The sequence below is a fragment of the Aotus nancymaae genome, unplaced genomic scaffold, assembly GCF_030222135.1.
Source record: "Aotus nancymaae isolate 86718 unplaced genomic scaffold, 86718_ANA_hifiasm-v0.15.2.pri h1tg000012l, whole genome shotgun sequence".
Lineage (NCBI taxonomy): Eukaryota > Metazoa > Chordata > Mammalia > Primates > Aotidae > Aotus > Aotus nancymaae.
Genome location: NW_026988423.1, coordinates 21882605 through 21899467, shown reverse-complemented (window position 1 = coordinate 21899467; position 16863 = coordinate 21882605). Strand labels below are relative to the sequence as shown.

Sequence of the window (16863 nt, the reverse complement as noted above, 5' to 3'; positions counted from 1 at the left end):
CTGGAAAGAAAGAAAGACATACCTCAGGTTTATCTGGAAAGACAAAGGGAAGGATAGAGTGCCAATAAGTTAGGCCTAAGTTAGAAAAGTTCTCACTGTGAGGTACAAGAAGGGCTCTTTTCTTTCTTTCTTTCTTTCTTTTTTTTGAGACAGTCTCACTCTATTGCCCAGGCTGGAGTGCAGTGGTGCAATCTCAGCTCACTGGAACCTCTGCTTCCTGGGTTCAAGCGATTCTCCTGCCTCAGCCTCCCAAGTAGCTGGGTTTACAGGTATTCGCCACTATGCCCAGCTAATTTTTACATTTTTAGTAGAGATGGGGTTTCACCTTGTTGGCCAGGCTGGTCTCAAACTCCTGGCCTCAAGTGATCTGCCTGCTTCGGCCTCCCAAAGTGCTGGGATTACAGGTGTGAACCACTGCGCTTGGCCCCAAGAAGGGCTATTTCAATGGCTCTTACCCTAAAAGAATCCTCAGAGCAAGTGAACCTGTCCTTTTTATGAGGAACATTAACAATGAGCTGATGAAAGTGTTCACGGTGCTGCTTTCTGTTGAGTATCTAGTGTGGCTTGCTCCCCCTTAGGATCCATTTCACCTGAGATGAGTGTTCCTGTTTTAATACCTGCCACCCTCAAATCTTATTCAGAAATTTTTCTTACCAAGAATGTAGATGTAAATTCAGTTTCTACTTCTTCGAAAAGCAAAATGAAAGAAACAAAATGGTTAAGAAAGAATCATCCCTGCTACTAAGAGACTTAACTCTTCCTGACAACATAAAAGAACAGGAATGACGGCCGGGCGCGGTGGCTCATGCCTGTAATCCCAGCACTTTGGGAGGCCAAGGCAGGTGGATCACGAGGTCAAGAGATCGAGACCATCCTGGTCAACATGGTGAAACCCCGTCTCTACTAAACATACAAAAAAATTAGCTGGGCACGGTGGTGCATGCTGTAATCCCAGCTACTCAGGAGGCTGAGGCAGGAGAATTGCCTGAACCCAGGAGGTGGAGGTTGTGGTGAGCCGAGATCGCGCCATTGCACTCCAGCCTGGGTAACAAGAGTGAAACTCCATCTCAAAAAAAAAAAAAAGAACAGGAATGACTTGTTGGTCTGTGAAGATAATCTCTAACAGGCAAGCCTTCCAAGCTATTTTGTTAACGGAGTTACTAATCTCATACTCAGGTCCTCCATTCCATTCCTCTTATCTAGGCAAAGTCTTCTGACAATGCTACATTTGGAACAACAGTTAGATATGTGGGATTATCACTCACTGTCAATTTTCCAAGAAAGCGACTTAGTGCTCAGTATGAATTGCTTATCCAGTCCCCTGAAGGGAATGGGGTAAAAAGAAGCTGAGAGATCCTAACTGCAGTATTCTAAATTCTGCTAATATTTAAGCCACCATTTACTGAAAACCAGGTGCGGTGATATTAGATATTAGAGACCAGGTGCGGTGGCTCACGCATGTAATCCCAGCACTCTGGGAGGCTGAGGCAGGAGGACTACTTGAGCCCAGGAGTTTGAGACCAGCCTGGGCAACAGAGCAAGACCTCATTTCTACTAAAAAAGAGAAAGAAAAAAATTAGCTGGGCATGATGGCATGCATCTGTAGTCTCAGCTACTCAAGACTGAAACATCTTAAGCCTCGGAGATTGAGGCTGCAATGAGCTATACTCGTGCCACTGCATTCCAGTCTGAGCAACAGAATGAAACCCTGTCTCAAAAAAGAAAAAGAAATGCCAGGCTTGGTGGCTCATGCCTGTAATTCCAGCACTTTGAGAGGCTGAGGCGGGTGAATCACAAGGTCAGGAGTTCGAGACCACCCTGGCCAATATGGTGATACCCCCATCTCTACTAAAAATATAAAAATTAGCCAGTGTGGTGGTGGTCACCTGTAGTCCCAGCTACTTGAGAGGCTGAGACAGGAGAATCACTTGAACCCAGGAGGTGGCGGTTGCAGTGAGCCAAGATCGCTCCACTGTACTCTAGCCTGGTGACAGTGAGACTCCATCTCAAAAAAAATAGAGAGAGATATTAATGATGAGCACCAACACAGTAAAAGAAAAGTTATTTTAGCTGTCAGGAAAAAAAGAGTAGAAACTGAGAAAGAAAAATTATTTTAGGTGTCAGAATAAAAAGAGTAGAAAATGAGGAAGGTCTGTAACACCTACCTCCTTGTGCAATACATGGGTACACGCCATTGGATGCAGCTCACTGGGCTGGACGAGTTTCTGGCACATCAGACACAGCTTACAGGTGGCTGGAGCCTGTAGAACAGAGGAGACATAGTCAAAATGTAAGGAAACTTGGGTCTCCTTGCCATTTATGACCATAATTCCATGTAGCAAAAAGATTTCTATCAAAAGAAATAAAAATCCAAATATAGATTCTTGCCTAAAATACTTGTATTTTCCCAGTAGGGCTACAAATAACCCAACTGATGGTTTCTTCCTGCACTCCACCTGTAAACCCACTACTTCCTCACCTCCAGCTTCTCCATACCACAGTGTTCAAAGAAAAAGAATCTTACATGTGAAGACCTTCCAGGATATGAAACTTGGGCAGAAGGCAAGAACATTGGGGTACTGATTTGGGCCAGTGGAGCAGGGAACAAGGCCCGGATGCGACCAAGTGGCTGTAACAGAGCATATCACAAAAATCACTTATTTCCTAGTCCAGCAAAGGAAAAAAGCAGACTGACTACCACTGGCTGGAATGCTGCTTCCCGCCCCACGTTTTTCTGAAATCTGCCTCTTTCCCACCCCTCAGTAGGCCTAAGTTCTCTCCTGAGTAGCTTTCCTCACCTGAGTGCTTGCTGCCACCCGCTCATGTTCTGCCAGACGTGCAGCAACCAACTGGATAAGTTCCTCCATGGTCAGGCCTGCCATCGTGGTACGTGCTGTCTTGATCTGCTGAAGAATGTTGGTCATCTGGGCCCTGAGAAAGAAAAATGTTGAGGGAGAGAAAGCCTACACTATACCCATGGGGAACACCCATGTAACATCCCCTATTTTAACTCATAAGCATTTCTCTGATAAAGGCATTTGAATTAGTCCTTGAAGATACTTACTTATTGCACTGTGGGAACCGAGTCAATAGCTTCTCCAGGATCTTCTCCAGTTTGTCTACTGGTTGTGGCCGGGGAGTGTCAGTAGAAGCCTTAACACCACCCAAGCCTGGCGGAGGCGGGATGGAGGCAGCAGGGGGCATGTGTGGACCGTGGGGGCTGACAAGGGAACCCAAGCCAGGGCTGTTTCTGCCATGGGAGCCAGGAAGGGGTGAGGAAGGCTGGCTGGACTGGGAAAGGGCAGGGTTCAGGATTGGGAAAGACAAGGAGCGGGGATCTGCACTGGGCATAACCATGGGCATTGTGACCTGCCCAATGGAGAAGGGCATCCGAGGAGCCAGAGAGGGACTGGGTTGAAACACCTGAAGCATGAAGTCTGTCTGCAAAGGAGAAGAGGTAGAGGACGAGAGAGAAAGGAAGAAAAAGAAAGTTTAGGAAACTGGAGAATAAATCAATGAATAACTCTTGCTGAATAGGGATGGTCACAATATCTTCATAAAAAGAACAAGTACAAGACTCTGCTTCTGCTACCAACACAGAAAGGTGAACTTCCCCCCAAAGCCAGCTCTCTTACCTCTGATGGGGGTGGAGGTAAAGTGGGAGTAGGGATTTGAGGAAGGCTGCTCAGCTTGGCTCCATTCCTCACTAACTGGATATGACTATTAAATTGGTCCTAAAAAAAAAAAAAAGGATTATTTTTACTGCTGAACTGACAGGCTCTCTAGAAAGACAGCACCACCCATTATTAGGAAAACAAAAGGAATAGTAGGATAGGCCCTAAATAGCAATAAAAAAGGCTACCTCCCGATTGCCAGAAGTGTTAAGCATAGACTAACACTGACTGAATGATCACACATAAATACACTTACACGAACATTTTTTTTCATTATCCGAACTCCATTCAGTCTCGTCTCCCACTCCTGTTTGGAACGAACTGTCTCCAGTGTTGGGGGAGTTGACCTTTCAACAAACAGGAATTTACAGATTTAAAGAAAGCCCTGCTGGACACAGTGGCTCACGCCCGTAATCCCAGCACTTTGAGACGCCAAGGCAGGGGATCACTTGAGCTCAGGAGTTCAAGACCACCCTAGGCAACGTGGCAAAACCCCATCTCTAAAAAAAAGTGCAAAATTAGCCGGATGTGATGGCTGTTACCTATAGTCCCAGCTACTTGGGAGGCTGAGGTAGGAGGATAGCTTGTGCCCAGGAGGCAGAGGTTACACTGACCCAAGATGGCACCACTGCACAACAGAGGGAGATCCAGTCTCAAAAAAAAGCCCAATTCCTAATTCTCTGAGATAGCAAAATAGTAGCTGGTTAATTGACCTTGAGAAAAGAGGTGGGAGCAGGTGTAGGAGAAGCCCAAGATTCTAATTCCTTTACCTCACTTAAACTCCAGTATCTTTTAAGCCAAGTTTTTGAGAAAGAGAACCAACCACAGTGAGAGGATTCTTGTCTGCCTGAAAATGCCACAAGGGTCCTCCAAGTTCCATGGCAGAAAGAAAAAGAAATGACTACATAGGAAATGAATCTCCAAAGACCACTGTTATGCGTTGATAGGTTAACAGACGCTAGCCATTTTTTATTTTTTAGAGACAGGTCTCACTGTCACCTAGGCTGGAATGGAGTAATGCAATCAAAGCTCACTGTGGCCTCGACTTCCCGGGCAGACAAGTGATTCTCCTGCCTCGACCTCCCAAAGTGCTGGGATTACAGGAGCATGCTATTACATCTGGCTTTAACAGAGAGTGTTAAACAAAGCATTAAAAAATACAGAAGTTCATAATGTGGGAAGAGAAATCACTGTGCAATTGCTATTGCAGTCAGAGACAGCCTTACAATTCCTATGAAGATAGAATAAGTGCCAGACTTGCTGGCCTAGGAATTCAAAAACCTAAACAAACAAACAAACTACAAGACAATTAAAGCTGTAGAATGGAAAGGTACCTACTTGAGGTAAGTAAGGTGCAATTCTGCCTCTTTTTCTGCTTCTTCTAGTTTCAGTACCAATAACTCTTTCCGGCTTTCTAGTGATAAGATCTAAGGAAGCCACACACACATAAATACTTTATTAATTTTACATACACAAAGCTACAAATGAAACAGTGAAAACAAATGCTTACTGGCTCTCCTATTACGATGCCAAAAGTAGATACCATTTGGAAGCCTAAAATTAAGGCTTTCAAGATATCAGCTGCTCTTCTCACCTCTGCCTTCCAGGCACGTTCAGTCTCTTCCATAATGTTCCTATTTATTTCACCATCCTGATTCTTGAGTCTATCCAGTTCCATTTCCCACACCTCTCTGTAAGATAAGAAACCAAGAAAAAGACTAAGAAAGAAAGATAAGCTTGTTGAGAGACACCAAAGCAAAAGTAAAACCCAAAATTGGTCAGCCAAGTATGTTACAGGAAGTCTTACTCTAAGTATTAACTATATTTATTTTTCTTATTTTTTGCTAATCAAAAGAGAGTTAGAGTATAAGTATCAAATATAGATACAGACAAATAATGTTTAAAGTGGTCTGCCATTGCATAAAGGCGCTGTATTTGAAAGTAAAAATGTTGTGGCCGGGCATGTTGCCTCATGCCTGTAATCCCAGCATGAGATATTATGTAATCCCAGCATAATCAGCAGTTTGAAACTAGCCTGGCCAACATAGTGAAACCCCATCTCTACTAAAAATACACAAATTAGCTGGGCATGGCGGTGCATGCCTGTAATCCCAGCTACTCAGAAGGATAAGGCAAGAGAATCACTTGAATCTGGGAGTCGGAGGTCGCCGTGAGCCGAGATTGCGCCACTACACTCCTGCTTGGGCTACAAAGTGAGACTCCATCTCAAAAATAAAAAGTAAAAATGTTTATATCTCCACTTGCTAAAATAAGGTTACCCAGAGCAGGAAAAAGAGTGCATCTTAGAACAAAAGCCCTCCATTGAAGGCAGAACATTCTTCTATGTTCAAGAGGATTCAAAATCATTATGGCATTCTGCAGTCTTATTTCCCAACATGTCTTTTAGTATGGGTCCTGAAGAATGTGGGACCAAATACAGAGGTCCACTTTTTTTTTTTTTTTTTATAGACAAGGTCTCACTCTGTTGCCCAGACCAAAGTACAGTGCTATGACTTTGATTCACTGCAGCCTCAACCCCATGGGCTCAAGCAATCTTCTCGCCTTAGCCTCCCACGTAGCTGGGACTACAGATGCATGCCACCACCCATGCCTGGCTAATGTTTATTTTTTGTAGAGACAGGGGTCTCACTTTGTTCTACAGGCTGTTCTCGAACTCCTGGGCTCAAGCCATCCCCCCACCTCAGCCTCCCATGGTGCTGGGATGACAGGCTACTTGGCCTGGCCAGAGGCCTATTTAATATTCATCCTTAATAGAGCAAATCACTAATTTGCTACTAAGCACACTGATGCAAGCTTATTAATTTTCAAATTTTCCTAGCTATAGTAACTATGCTTCAAAAGGAAACAATGTTCTCTTTATACCTCAGGACTTCTCATTTTCCTTGGTTACCTCCCTCTTATATGCTTTCCCCTCACTCAGCATTAGAGTGACCAATTGTCCTGGTTTGCCCAGTACTGAGGGATTTCCCAGGATGGATGACTTTCAGTGCTAAAACTGGGATGAGTGATCACTCTACTCAGAATTGAAGAGGCCATTAAGCAATACAGTCATTAAAGGAATTTCCTTATATTACATTTGATTGTGATAAGTTTTATAGCTGGAATCCCAGATTACCAAGATCAGTTGACGGAATACGATGAAAATACTGAAATTATCTCCCCTACATTTTAAAAAGCTAAAAATAAGAAGAAAAGCTTGGGAAGGGTTACATATTTTTTTTTCTTTGGAGACAGAGTCTCACTCTTTGCCCACACTGGAGTGCAGTGGCATGATCTAGGCTCACTGCAACCTCCGCCTCCTGGGTTCAAGAGATTCTCCTGCCTCAGCCTCCCGAGTAGCTGGGACTACAGGCATGTGTCACCATGCCCAGCTAATTTTTTGCATTTTTAGTAGAGACGGGGTTTTACCATGTTAGCCAGGATGGTCTCAATCTCCTGACCTCATGATCTGCCCTCCTCAGCCTCCCAAAGTGCTGGGATTACAGGTGTGAGCCACTGCACCCAGCCAAGAGTTAAATCTTAAGAAAAATGTTCCCATTTTTCTGTTTTGTTTTTGAGACGGAGTCTCTGTCACCCAGGCTGAAGTGCAGTGGTGCGATCTGGGCTCACTACAGTCTCCACCTCTAGAGTTCAAACGATTCTCCTGCCTCAGCCTCCCGAGTAGCTGGATTACAGGCACCCGCCACCGTGCCCAGCTAATTTTGTTTTTTTGCATTTTTGGTAGAGATGGGGTTTTGCCATGTTGGCCAGGGTGGTCTCAAACTCCTAACCTGAGGTGATCCACCCATCTCGTCCTCCCAAAGTGCTGGGATTACGGGCATGAGCCATAGTGCCTGGCCTCCACTTTTCTTCAGTGAGAGAAACTTTCATTCCCCTTCTGTTTTTGTAGTAACCTTACATATATGAAAGGGAGCAATTTGCTTGACAGAAGTATATGAGGCCCTTTCCTCTCACATATTCTTGCTTTTGACCCAATTCTCCACACATCCCTCGTTCTCTATTTCATGTATAGGGAGGGAAGGGGTGTGTATGTGTGTGTGTGTTCACACTTATTCATTCAATCTCTGATATTGTCGGCTCTCTATTGACAAGGTCTATTCATCTAATAGAAATGAGAAGTAGGTGGGCATTTTCTGCCTTAATTTCCAGGTATTGCCTTCCCCAAATTAACTTCCTAGCAGAGAACATATTCTCTAGTAATTTTGGTTTTCATTTTGAGACTGTCACCCAAGCTGGAGTGCAGTGGCAGGATCCCGGCTCACTGCAACCTCCACCTCCCAGGTTCAAGTAATTCTCCTGTCTCAACCTCTGAAGTAGCCTGGGAATACAGGTGCATACCAGCATGTCTGGCTAATTTTTGTATTTTTAGTAGAGACAGGGTTTTGCCATGTTGGCCAGGCTGCTCTCAAACTCCTGACCTCAGTGATCCACCGGCTTCAGCTTCCCAAAGTGCTGGAATTACAAGTGTGAGCCACCGCACTCAGCCTAATAATTCTTTAGACAAAGATTTTATAGGCAGCTGTGTTTTCCGCTACAACACATATTCCCTCCATTCCAAAATATATGAAGAGTCGGAATGCTCTTACCATAAAAATATGTAAAATACATTACAGAGTCAATCCATCTAGCTTGCTATTCACTCTGACAATGGGATAATTGTAAGAAAACAGGACAGTTGCCTTCTGTGATTGGTGTTATCCTTGAAGATTATGGATGCTCACTGAACATCTCTAACTTTCATTAAATACATTGTCAACTACAAATATAAACATATTAGAAAAATCCTCTTATGTCAATGGAGACATTCCACATATTCACATATTCCTGAGGGCAAAAAGCCCACAGGAAAATATTTTTGCCCACATTTACCTCACTGGGATCTAACAAAAGGAACTACTCTCAACAATAGCAAAAATGGTTAAGAAATTATTTTTTTATTTTCTGTTTTTCAGAGAGAGGGTTTCACTGTATTGTCCAAGCTGGAGTGCGTTGGCATGATCATAACTTACTATAACCTTGAACTCTGGAACTCCCACTTCGACATCCTGAGTAACCAGGACTATAAGCACGGATCATCATGCCCAGCAAATTTTTTAATTTTTTGTAGAGACAGAGTCTCACTACATTGCCCAGCCTGGTCTGAAACTCCTGGCCTCAAGTGATCTTCCTGAATTGATCTCCCAAAGCTCTGGCATTATAGGCATGAGCCACTGTGCCCAGCCTTGTTCCAGTTCTGAGGGGTAATGCTTTCAACTTTTCTCTCTTCAGTGTGATGGTGGCTGTGGGTTTGTCATACATGGGTTTTATTATTTTGAGGTATGTTCCTTTTATGCCTAGTTTGTTGAGGGTTTTTACCATAGAGGGATGCAGGATTTTATCAAATGCTTTTCTGCATCTATTGAAATGATCATATGGTTTTTGTTTTTAATTTGGTTTACATGGTGAATCACATTTATTGACTTGTGTATGTTGAGCCATCCTTGCATTACTAGGATGAAACCCACTTGATTGTGGTGAATTATCTTTTTGATATGCTGTTCAATTTGGTTTTGCTAGTATTCTCTTGAGGATTTTTGCATCTATGTTCATCAGGGATACTGGTCTGTAGTTTTCTTTTTTTGTTGTGTCCCTTCCTGGCTTCGGTATCAGGGTGAGACTGGTTTTGTAGAATGAGTTAGACAGGATTCCTTCCTTCTTGATCTTTTGGAATAGTTTCAGTAGAATTGGTATCAGTTTTTTGAATGTCTGGTAGAATTTGGCTGTGAATCCACCTGGACATGGGTTTTTTTGGTTGGGAGATTTTTTAAATTACTGATTCAATCAAACTACTTGCTATTGGTCTGTTCAAGATTCAATCAATTAAATTACTGATTCAATCAAACTACTTGCTATTGGTCTATTTCTCCCTGGTTCAAGCTTGGGGATTCCAAGAATTTATCCATTTCATGTAGGTTTGTGTACATATAAGTGTTCACAGTAGTCTCAGATGATCTTTTATATTTCTGTGGTACCAGTTATGGTATCTCCACTTTCATTTTTGACTGGGATCTAACAAAAGGAACTACTTGCAACAACAGCAAAAATGGTTAAGAAATTATTTTCTTATTTTCTTTTTTTTTTAGAGAGAGGGTTTCAAGTTTATTTGAATCCTCTTGCAGCTCATCTAGCTAGTGGTCTATCAATTTTGTTTATCGTTTCAAAGAAACAACTTTTAATTTTATTGATCCTTTGTATTTTTTTGGTTTCAATTGTGTTTAGTTCTGTTCTCTGTTATTTCTTTTCTTCTGCTAGCTTTGGGTTTGGTTTCTTCCTGTTATCTAATTCCTTGAGGTATGATATTAGGTTGTCAATTTGTGATCTGTCTTTGTGATGCAGGCATTTGGCTCTCTAAACTTCCCTCTTAGTACTGCTTTTGCTGTATCCGAGATTTTGATAACTTCTCTCACTGTTATCAATCATTTCAAAAAAACTTAATTCCTATCTGATTTCATCATTAACTCAAAGATCATTCAGGAGCAGGTTGTTTAATTTCTAATTTTTCTAGGTTTGAGAGTTCCTCTTCGAATTGATTTCTAGTTTTATTCTGCTGTGGTCTGAGAAAATACTTGCTATTATTTCAATTTAAAAAATATATTAAGACTTGTTTTGTAGTCTAGCATATGGCCTATCTTAAAAAATGTGCCACTAGGCCAGGTGCAGTGGCTCATACCTATAATCCCAGCACTTCTGGAGGCTGAGATGGGTGGATTACTTGAGGTCAGGAGTTCGAGACCAGCCTGGCCAACATGGCAAAACCCCATTTCTACAAAAAAAAAATACAAAAACTAGCCAGACATCATAGCACACGCCTGTGGTACAGCTACTTGGGAAGCTAAGGCAGAAGAATTGCTTGAACCCAGGAAGCGGCAGTTGCAGTGAGCCGAGATCATGCCATTGCACTCTGGCCTGGGTGGTAGAGTGAGACTGTTTCAAAAAAAAAAAAAAAATGCTGGGCACGGTGGCTCACACCTGTAATCCCAGCACTTTGGGAGGCCAAGGTGGGCGGATCACGAGGTCAGGAGATCGGGACCATCCTGGCCAATATTGTGAAAACCTGTCTCTACTAAAAATACAAAAAATTAGCTGGGCGTGGTGGCATGCACCTATAGTCCCAGCTACTCCGGAGGCTGAGGCAAGGGAATTGCTTGAACCCAGGCAGCAGAGTTTGCAATGAGCCCAGATTGCACCACTGCATTCCAGCTGGGAGACAGAGGGAGACTCTGTCTCAAAAAAAAAAAATGTGATCCATGTACTGATGACAAGAATGTATATTCTACAGTTTTGAGGTAGAATGTTGTATAAATGTCTGTTAGAGTTCAGTTTAAGTCCAGTTTCTTTGCTGGCTTTCTAAATCAATGATCTGTTTAGCGCTATCAGTGGACTGCTGAAGTACCCCACTATTATTGTATTGCTGTTTATCTCTTTTCTTAAGTCTAGTAGTATTTATATTATGAATTCAGAAGCTCTAGTGTTATGTGCATACATATTCAGGATTAGGCAAAAAAAGGACAAATCTTGGCCAGGTGCAGTGGCTCATACCTATAATCCTAGCACTTTGGGAGGCCAACGTGGGAGGACTGCTTTAAGCCCAGGAGTCTGAGACCAGGCTGGGCAACATGGCGAAAACCTACCTCTACAAAAATAGAAAAATATTAGCCAGGCATTGGTGGCTCACGCCTGTAGTCCCAGATGCTTTGGAGGCTGGGGCTGGAGAATCACTTGAGCCCAGGAAGCAGAGGTTGCAGTGAGCTGAGATGGTACCACTGCAGTCCAGCCTGGGTGACAGAGTGAGACCCTATCTCAAAAAAAAAGAACAAATCTAGAGGTATTCACATTATCCGACTTCAAATTATACTACAAGGCTATGGTAACCAAAACAGCATGAAACTGGTATAAAAATAGACATACTGACCAATGGGACAGAACAGAGAACCCTGAAATAAAGCCAAATACCTATAACCAACTGATCTTCAACAAAGCAGACAAAAACATACACTGGGGAAAAGAAAGTAGTCAATAAATAGTGCCAGGAAAACTGGATGGCCTCAAGCAGAAGAATGAAACTGGATCCCTATCTCTCTCACCATATACAAAAATTAACTCAAGATGGATTAAGACTTAAATGTAAGACCTAAAGCATAAAAATTCTGGTTGGGGGTGGGGGGAAAAAGAAAAAAAAAAGAAAGAAAAAAAAATTATAGAATAAAACCTAGGAAAAAACCCTTTTGAACACTGGACTAAGCAAAGAATTCATGACAAACATCTCAAAACCAAATGCAATAAGCACACACAAAAAGTACACAGCTCTTAATTAAACTAAAAAGCTTCTGGCCTGAAAAGAAATAATCAACAGAGTAAGTACATAACCTACAGAATGAAAGAAAATATTTGCAAACTATGCATTTGACAAAGAATATGCACAATCTACAAAGTATTCAAATAAATCAGCAAGAGAAAAGCAAATCATTCCATTAAAAAGCGGGCAAATTGGCCCAGGCGTGGTGGCTCACATTTATAATCCCAGCATTTTGGGAGGCCGAGGCAGGTGGATCACTTGAGGCCAGGAGTTCGAGACCAGCCTGACCAACATGGGGAAACCCTGACTCTACTAAAAAAAATAAATAAAAATTAAACAGGCATGGTGGCACACATCTGTAATCACAGGTACTTGGGAGGCTGAGGCAGGAGAATCACTTGAACCAGGGAGGCAGAGGTTGCAGTGAGCTGAGATTGTGCCACTGCACCCCAGCCTGGGTGACAAAGCAAGGCTCTGTCTCAAAAAAAAAAACAAAAAAGTAGGTAAATGACATGAACAGACATTTTTTAAAAGAAGGTATACGAAGGGTCAAGACACATGAAATAATGTCAAACATCACTAATCATCATGGAAATGCAAATTAAAACCACAATGAAATACCACCTTACCACAGTCAGAATGGCTATTATTAAAAAGTAAAACAACAACAACAACAACAACAGATACTGGAGGGGACACAGTGAGAATATAATGCTTATATATTGTTGTTGGGAATGTAAATTAGTATAACCTCTAGGGAAAACAGTATAGAGATTTCTCAAAGAAAGTATCTACCAAAGGAAAAGAAGTCATTATATCAAAAAGACACCTGTACTTGTATGTTTGTAAAAGCACAATTCACAACTGCAAAGGCCAGGCATGGTGGCTTCTGCCTGTAATCCCAATGCTTTGAGAGGCCAAAGTGGGAGGATTGCTTGAACTCAGGAGTTTGAGACCAGCCTGAGGAACACAGTGAGGCCTTGTCTACACAAAAAAATTTAAAAATTAGCCAGGCATGGTGCAGTGCACCTGTAGACCTAGCTACTCAAGCAACTGAGTTAGGAGGATCACTTGAGGCCAGGAGCTGAAGGCTGCAGTGAGCTATGATCACACCACTGCACTCCACTCTGGGTGATGGAGCAAGACCTTGTCTCTAAAAACAAACAAGAAAGCAATTGCAAAGATACGGAATCAACCTAAGGGCCCATCAACCAGAGTGGATAAAGAAAATGCAGTATGCACATATACCATGAAATACCACTCAGCCATAAAAAGAACAAAATTATGTCTTTTGTAGCAACTTGGATGGAATTGGAGGCCTTTATCATAAGTGAAATAACTCAGGAATGCATGTTCTCATTTATAAGTGGGAGCTAAGCTATGAGTACACAGGGACATATAGAGTGATATAATGGACACTGGAGACTCAGAAGGAGGAAGAGTGAGGAGGGGTAAGGGTTGAAAAATTATCTATAGGGTACAATGTACACTATTTGGGTGACAGGGACCCTAAAAACCCAGATGTCACCATTATACAATTCATTCATGTAACCAAAAACTAGTTGTACCCCTAAACCTATTGAAGTTAAAAAAAAAATTAATATAAATTGTGCATCCCTAAGCTGAAAATTAAAAATCTAAAGTGCTCCAAAATCTGAAATTTTTTTTTTTTTTTTTGAGATGGAGTCTCACTCTGTCACCCAGGCTGGAGTGCAGTGGCTTGATCTTGGCTCACTGCAACCTCCACCTCCCAGGTTCAAGTGATTCTCCTGCTTTAGCCTCCTGAGCAGCTGGGATTACAGGCACATGCCACCACACCCAGCTAATTTTTGTATTTTTAATAGAGATGGGATTTCACCATGTTGGTCAGGCTGGTCTCAAACTCCCAACCTCATGATCCGCCTGTCTCGGCCTCCCAAAGTGCTGGGATTACAGATGTGAGCCACCACACCCAGCCCAAAATCTGAAACTTTTTAAGTACCAACATGATGCTCAAAAATAAAAAAAACGCTCACTGGAGCATTTCAGATTAGGAATGCTGAACCAGTAGGTATAATTCATATATTACAAACTCTGAAAAAAATCAGAAATCCAAAATACTTTTGATCCTAAGCATTCTGATAAGGAATATTCAACCTGCATAATGCCTAGCACATAGGAAGTCTCCAAAAATTTTTCTTTTTTTGTTTTTTTTTTTTTGGAGATAGAGTCTCACTCTGTCGCCCAGGCTGGAGTGCAGTGCTGTGATCTTGGCTCACCGCAACCTCCACCTCCTCCTGGGTTTAAGAAATTCTCTGCCTTAGCCTCCCGAGTAGCTGGGACCATATGCACCACCGCCACCACGCCTGGCTAATTTTTGTATTTTTAGTAGAGATGAAGTTTCACCATCTTGGCCAGGCTGGTCTTGAACTCCTGACCTCATGATCCACCCGCCTCAGCCTCCCAAAGTGCTGGGATTAAAGGCGTGAGCCACCGCACCCAGCCACATACCTTTTTAATATTTCATGTGATAAAATCCTACATGCCAAACTACTTGAGGAAAAGCACTTGTGAAATTGTCTGAACTGTGAACTGAACAAGCCTATTTTCATGGAACATCATTTTTATTTAACAGAATAACCAAAAGACAAACTAAGGTTACTGGAACTTGACTATTTGTCGTATGTGTTCTTGAATAAAGCAATTATGTTACTTCAAAGAAAACAACTGACAGTGCTTATTGCCAACAACAAAATTCAAACTATCAAGTGAAAATTAGAATTTTGGAAAGTCTGTGCCTGTCACTGTAAGCTTGAGGGCTAGTCTCACTACTTAGATTATTCTGATGAGATCAATCATGATATAAACAAATGCGATTCTTTAAATAGTGTATAATAAACTACTTCAACACTTGGAAGATCTGTGTAACTCTGACATAATATTTTTCCAAATTATCGGCCAGGTGCAGTGGCTCATGCCTATAAACCAAGCACTTTGGAGGCCAAGGAGGGTGGATCACCTGAGGTCGGGAGTTCAAGACCAGCCTGACCAACATGGTGAAACCTCATCTTTAAAAAACAAAAAAATTAAAAAAAAAATACTTTGGGCTGGGCGCAGTGGCTCACGCCTATAATCCCAGCACTTTGGGAGGCCGAGACAGGTGGATCACGAGGTCAAGAGATCGAGACCATCCTGGTCAACATGGTGAAACCCCATCTCTACTAAAAAAAAAATACAAAAATTAGCTGGGCATGGTGGCGCACGCCTGTAGTCCCAGCTACTGGGGAGGCTGAGGCAGGAGAACTGCTTGAACCCAGGAGGCGGAGGTTGCGGTGAGCCGAGATCGTGCCATTGCACTCCAGCCTGGGTAACAAGAGCGAAACTCCGTCTCAAAAAAATAAAAATAAAAAATAAAAAAATAAAATATTTTTCCAAATTATCAATCTACCATGTTACCAAATCAACTGTGAGACCCACTCAGAACTACAAAGTTGGTATAAGGATTATTTTTATGGTGAAGACATTTGAGATTCAACAAATACAGAAAAAAGGCTTCTTGGAGCTTCACTTATCTAACTAAAAGCAGCAACTTCTGGGAAGTCAGGCTGTCATAAATTCTTCTTCAAGGCAGATCTACTCACAGAAGGAAGAATGCAAATAAAACCTACCACAAATCCATTTTCCAAGTGAGTTCTATGGCCCTAAAGGTGATGGAAAATCACTTCTATAGACAAAAGTTATCACAAACTTTCTTACCTCCTGCTTCTTCTCCTGAAAACTGGAGATAAGAAAAAGTTCTGGCTGGGCTTGGAACTTTTATTCCCAGCTACTTGGGAGGCTGAGGCAGGAGGGATTACACACCTGTAATCCCAGCACTTTGGGAGGTCAAGGCAGACAGATCACCTGAGGTCAGGAGTTCAAGATCAGCTTGGCTAACGTGGTGAAACCCGTCTCTATAAAAATACAAAAATTAGCTGGGCATATTGGTGGGTGCCTGTAATCCCAGCTACTCAGGAGGCTGAGGTGGGAGAACCGCTTGAACCCGGAAGGCAGAGGTTGCAGTGAGCTGAGATCATGCCATTGCACTCCAGCATGGGCAACAGACCAAGACTCCGTCTCAAAAAAAAAAAAAAAAAAAAAAAAAAAAATTCCATTTATCTTTCCAAAAAGCTCCATAAGTGCCCTTTCTTCTCTCCTCTAACAAGTCATGGCTAGGCATGGTGACCTATAATCCCAGCACTTTGGGAGGCCAAGGTGGGTAGATCATCTAAGGTCAGGAGTTTGAGACTAGCCTGGCTAACATGGTAAAACTCCATCTCTACTAAAAATATGGAAAAAAATTAGCAAGGCATAGTGGTGGGCATCTGTAATCCCAGCTACTCAGGAGGCTGAGGCAGAAGAACTGCTTGAACATAGGAGGTGGAGGTTGCAGTGAGCGGAGATTGTGCCATTGCACTCCAGCCTGGGTGACAAGAGTGAAACTCTGTCTCCAAAAAAATAAATAAATAAAGAAGTCATTTGTTTTCCCAGTACTAGGGGCTTTCTCCTCTCTTTCATCTAGTAAGATGGTGTATTGGCCCCAAATTCTAACTAATTACTTCTTTGAGTTACTCACCACTGAGTTCTTCCATGTGTATGCACATTGCACATGTAAATAAACTTTTTTCCTCCTGTTAATCTGTCATTTTGAAACTGTCCCTATAAACTGTATGAAATTCATCAGGGAAGAAGAGATGGGGAGAAACAAAAATAAACAAGGCTTGCAGCACATGCAGTTTTTATCACGAGGTCAGCCTGCTCTCTGACTACCTTCCTCACCGGTGTTTGGTACCTGCTGCCTCAGAATCACATAGA

At 42.3% G+C, this 16863-nt stretch overlaps 1 protein-coding gene across 2 annotated transcripts in view; it reads right to left on the bottom strand.

Annotated features, from left to right (window-relative positions):
• RNF214 (ring finger protein 214) overlaps positions 1-16863 on the bottom strand; it is a 68595-nt gene that overhangs the window by 8540 nt on the left and 43192 nt on the right. For both annotated transcript variants that reach the window (XM_021671170.2, XM_021671171.2), the window contains exons 7-14: positions 5269-5365; positions 5013-5101; positions 3931-4021; positions 3636-3734; positions 3065-3441; positions 2799-2931; positions 2525-2629; positions 2166-2261 (exon numbers count right to left, since the gene is read on the bottom strand). In XM_021671170.2, coding sequence (XP_021526845.1) covers positions 2166-2261; positions 2525-2629; positions 2799-2931; positions 3065-3441; positions 3636-3734; positions 3931-4021; positions 5013-5101; positions 5269-5365 — 1087 coding nt within the window. The remainder of the gene's footprint in view (positions 1-2165; positions 2262-2524; positions 2630-2798; positions 2932-3064; positions 3442-3635; positions 3735-3930; positions 4022-5012; positions 5102-5268; positions 5366-16863) is intronic.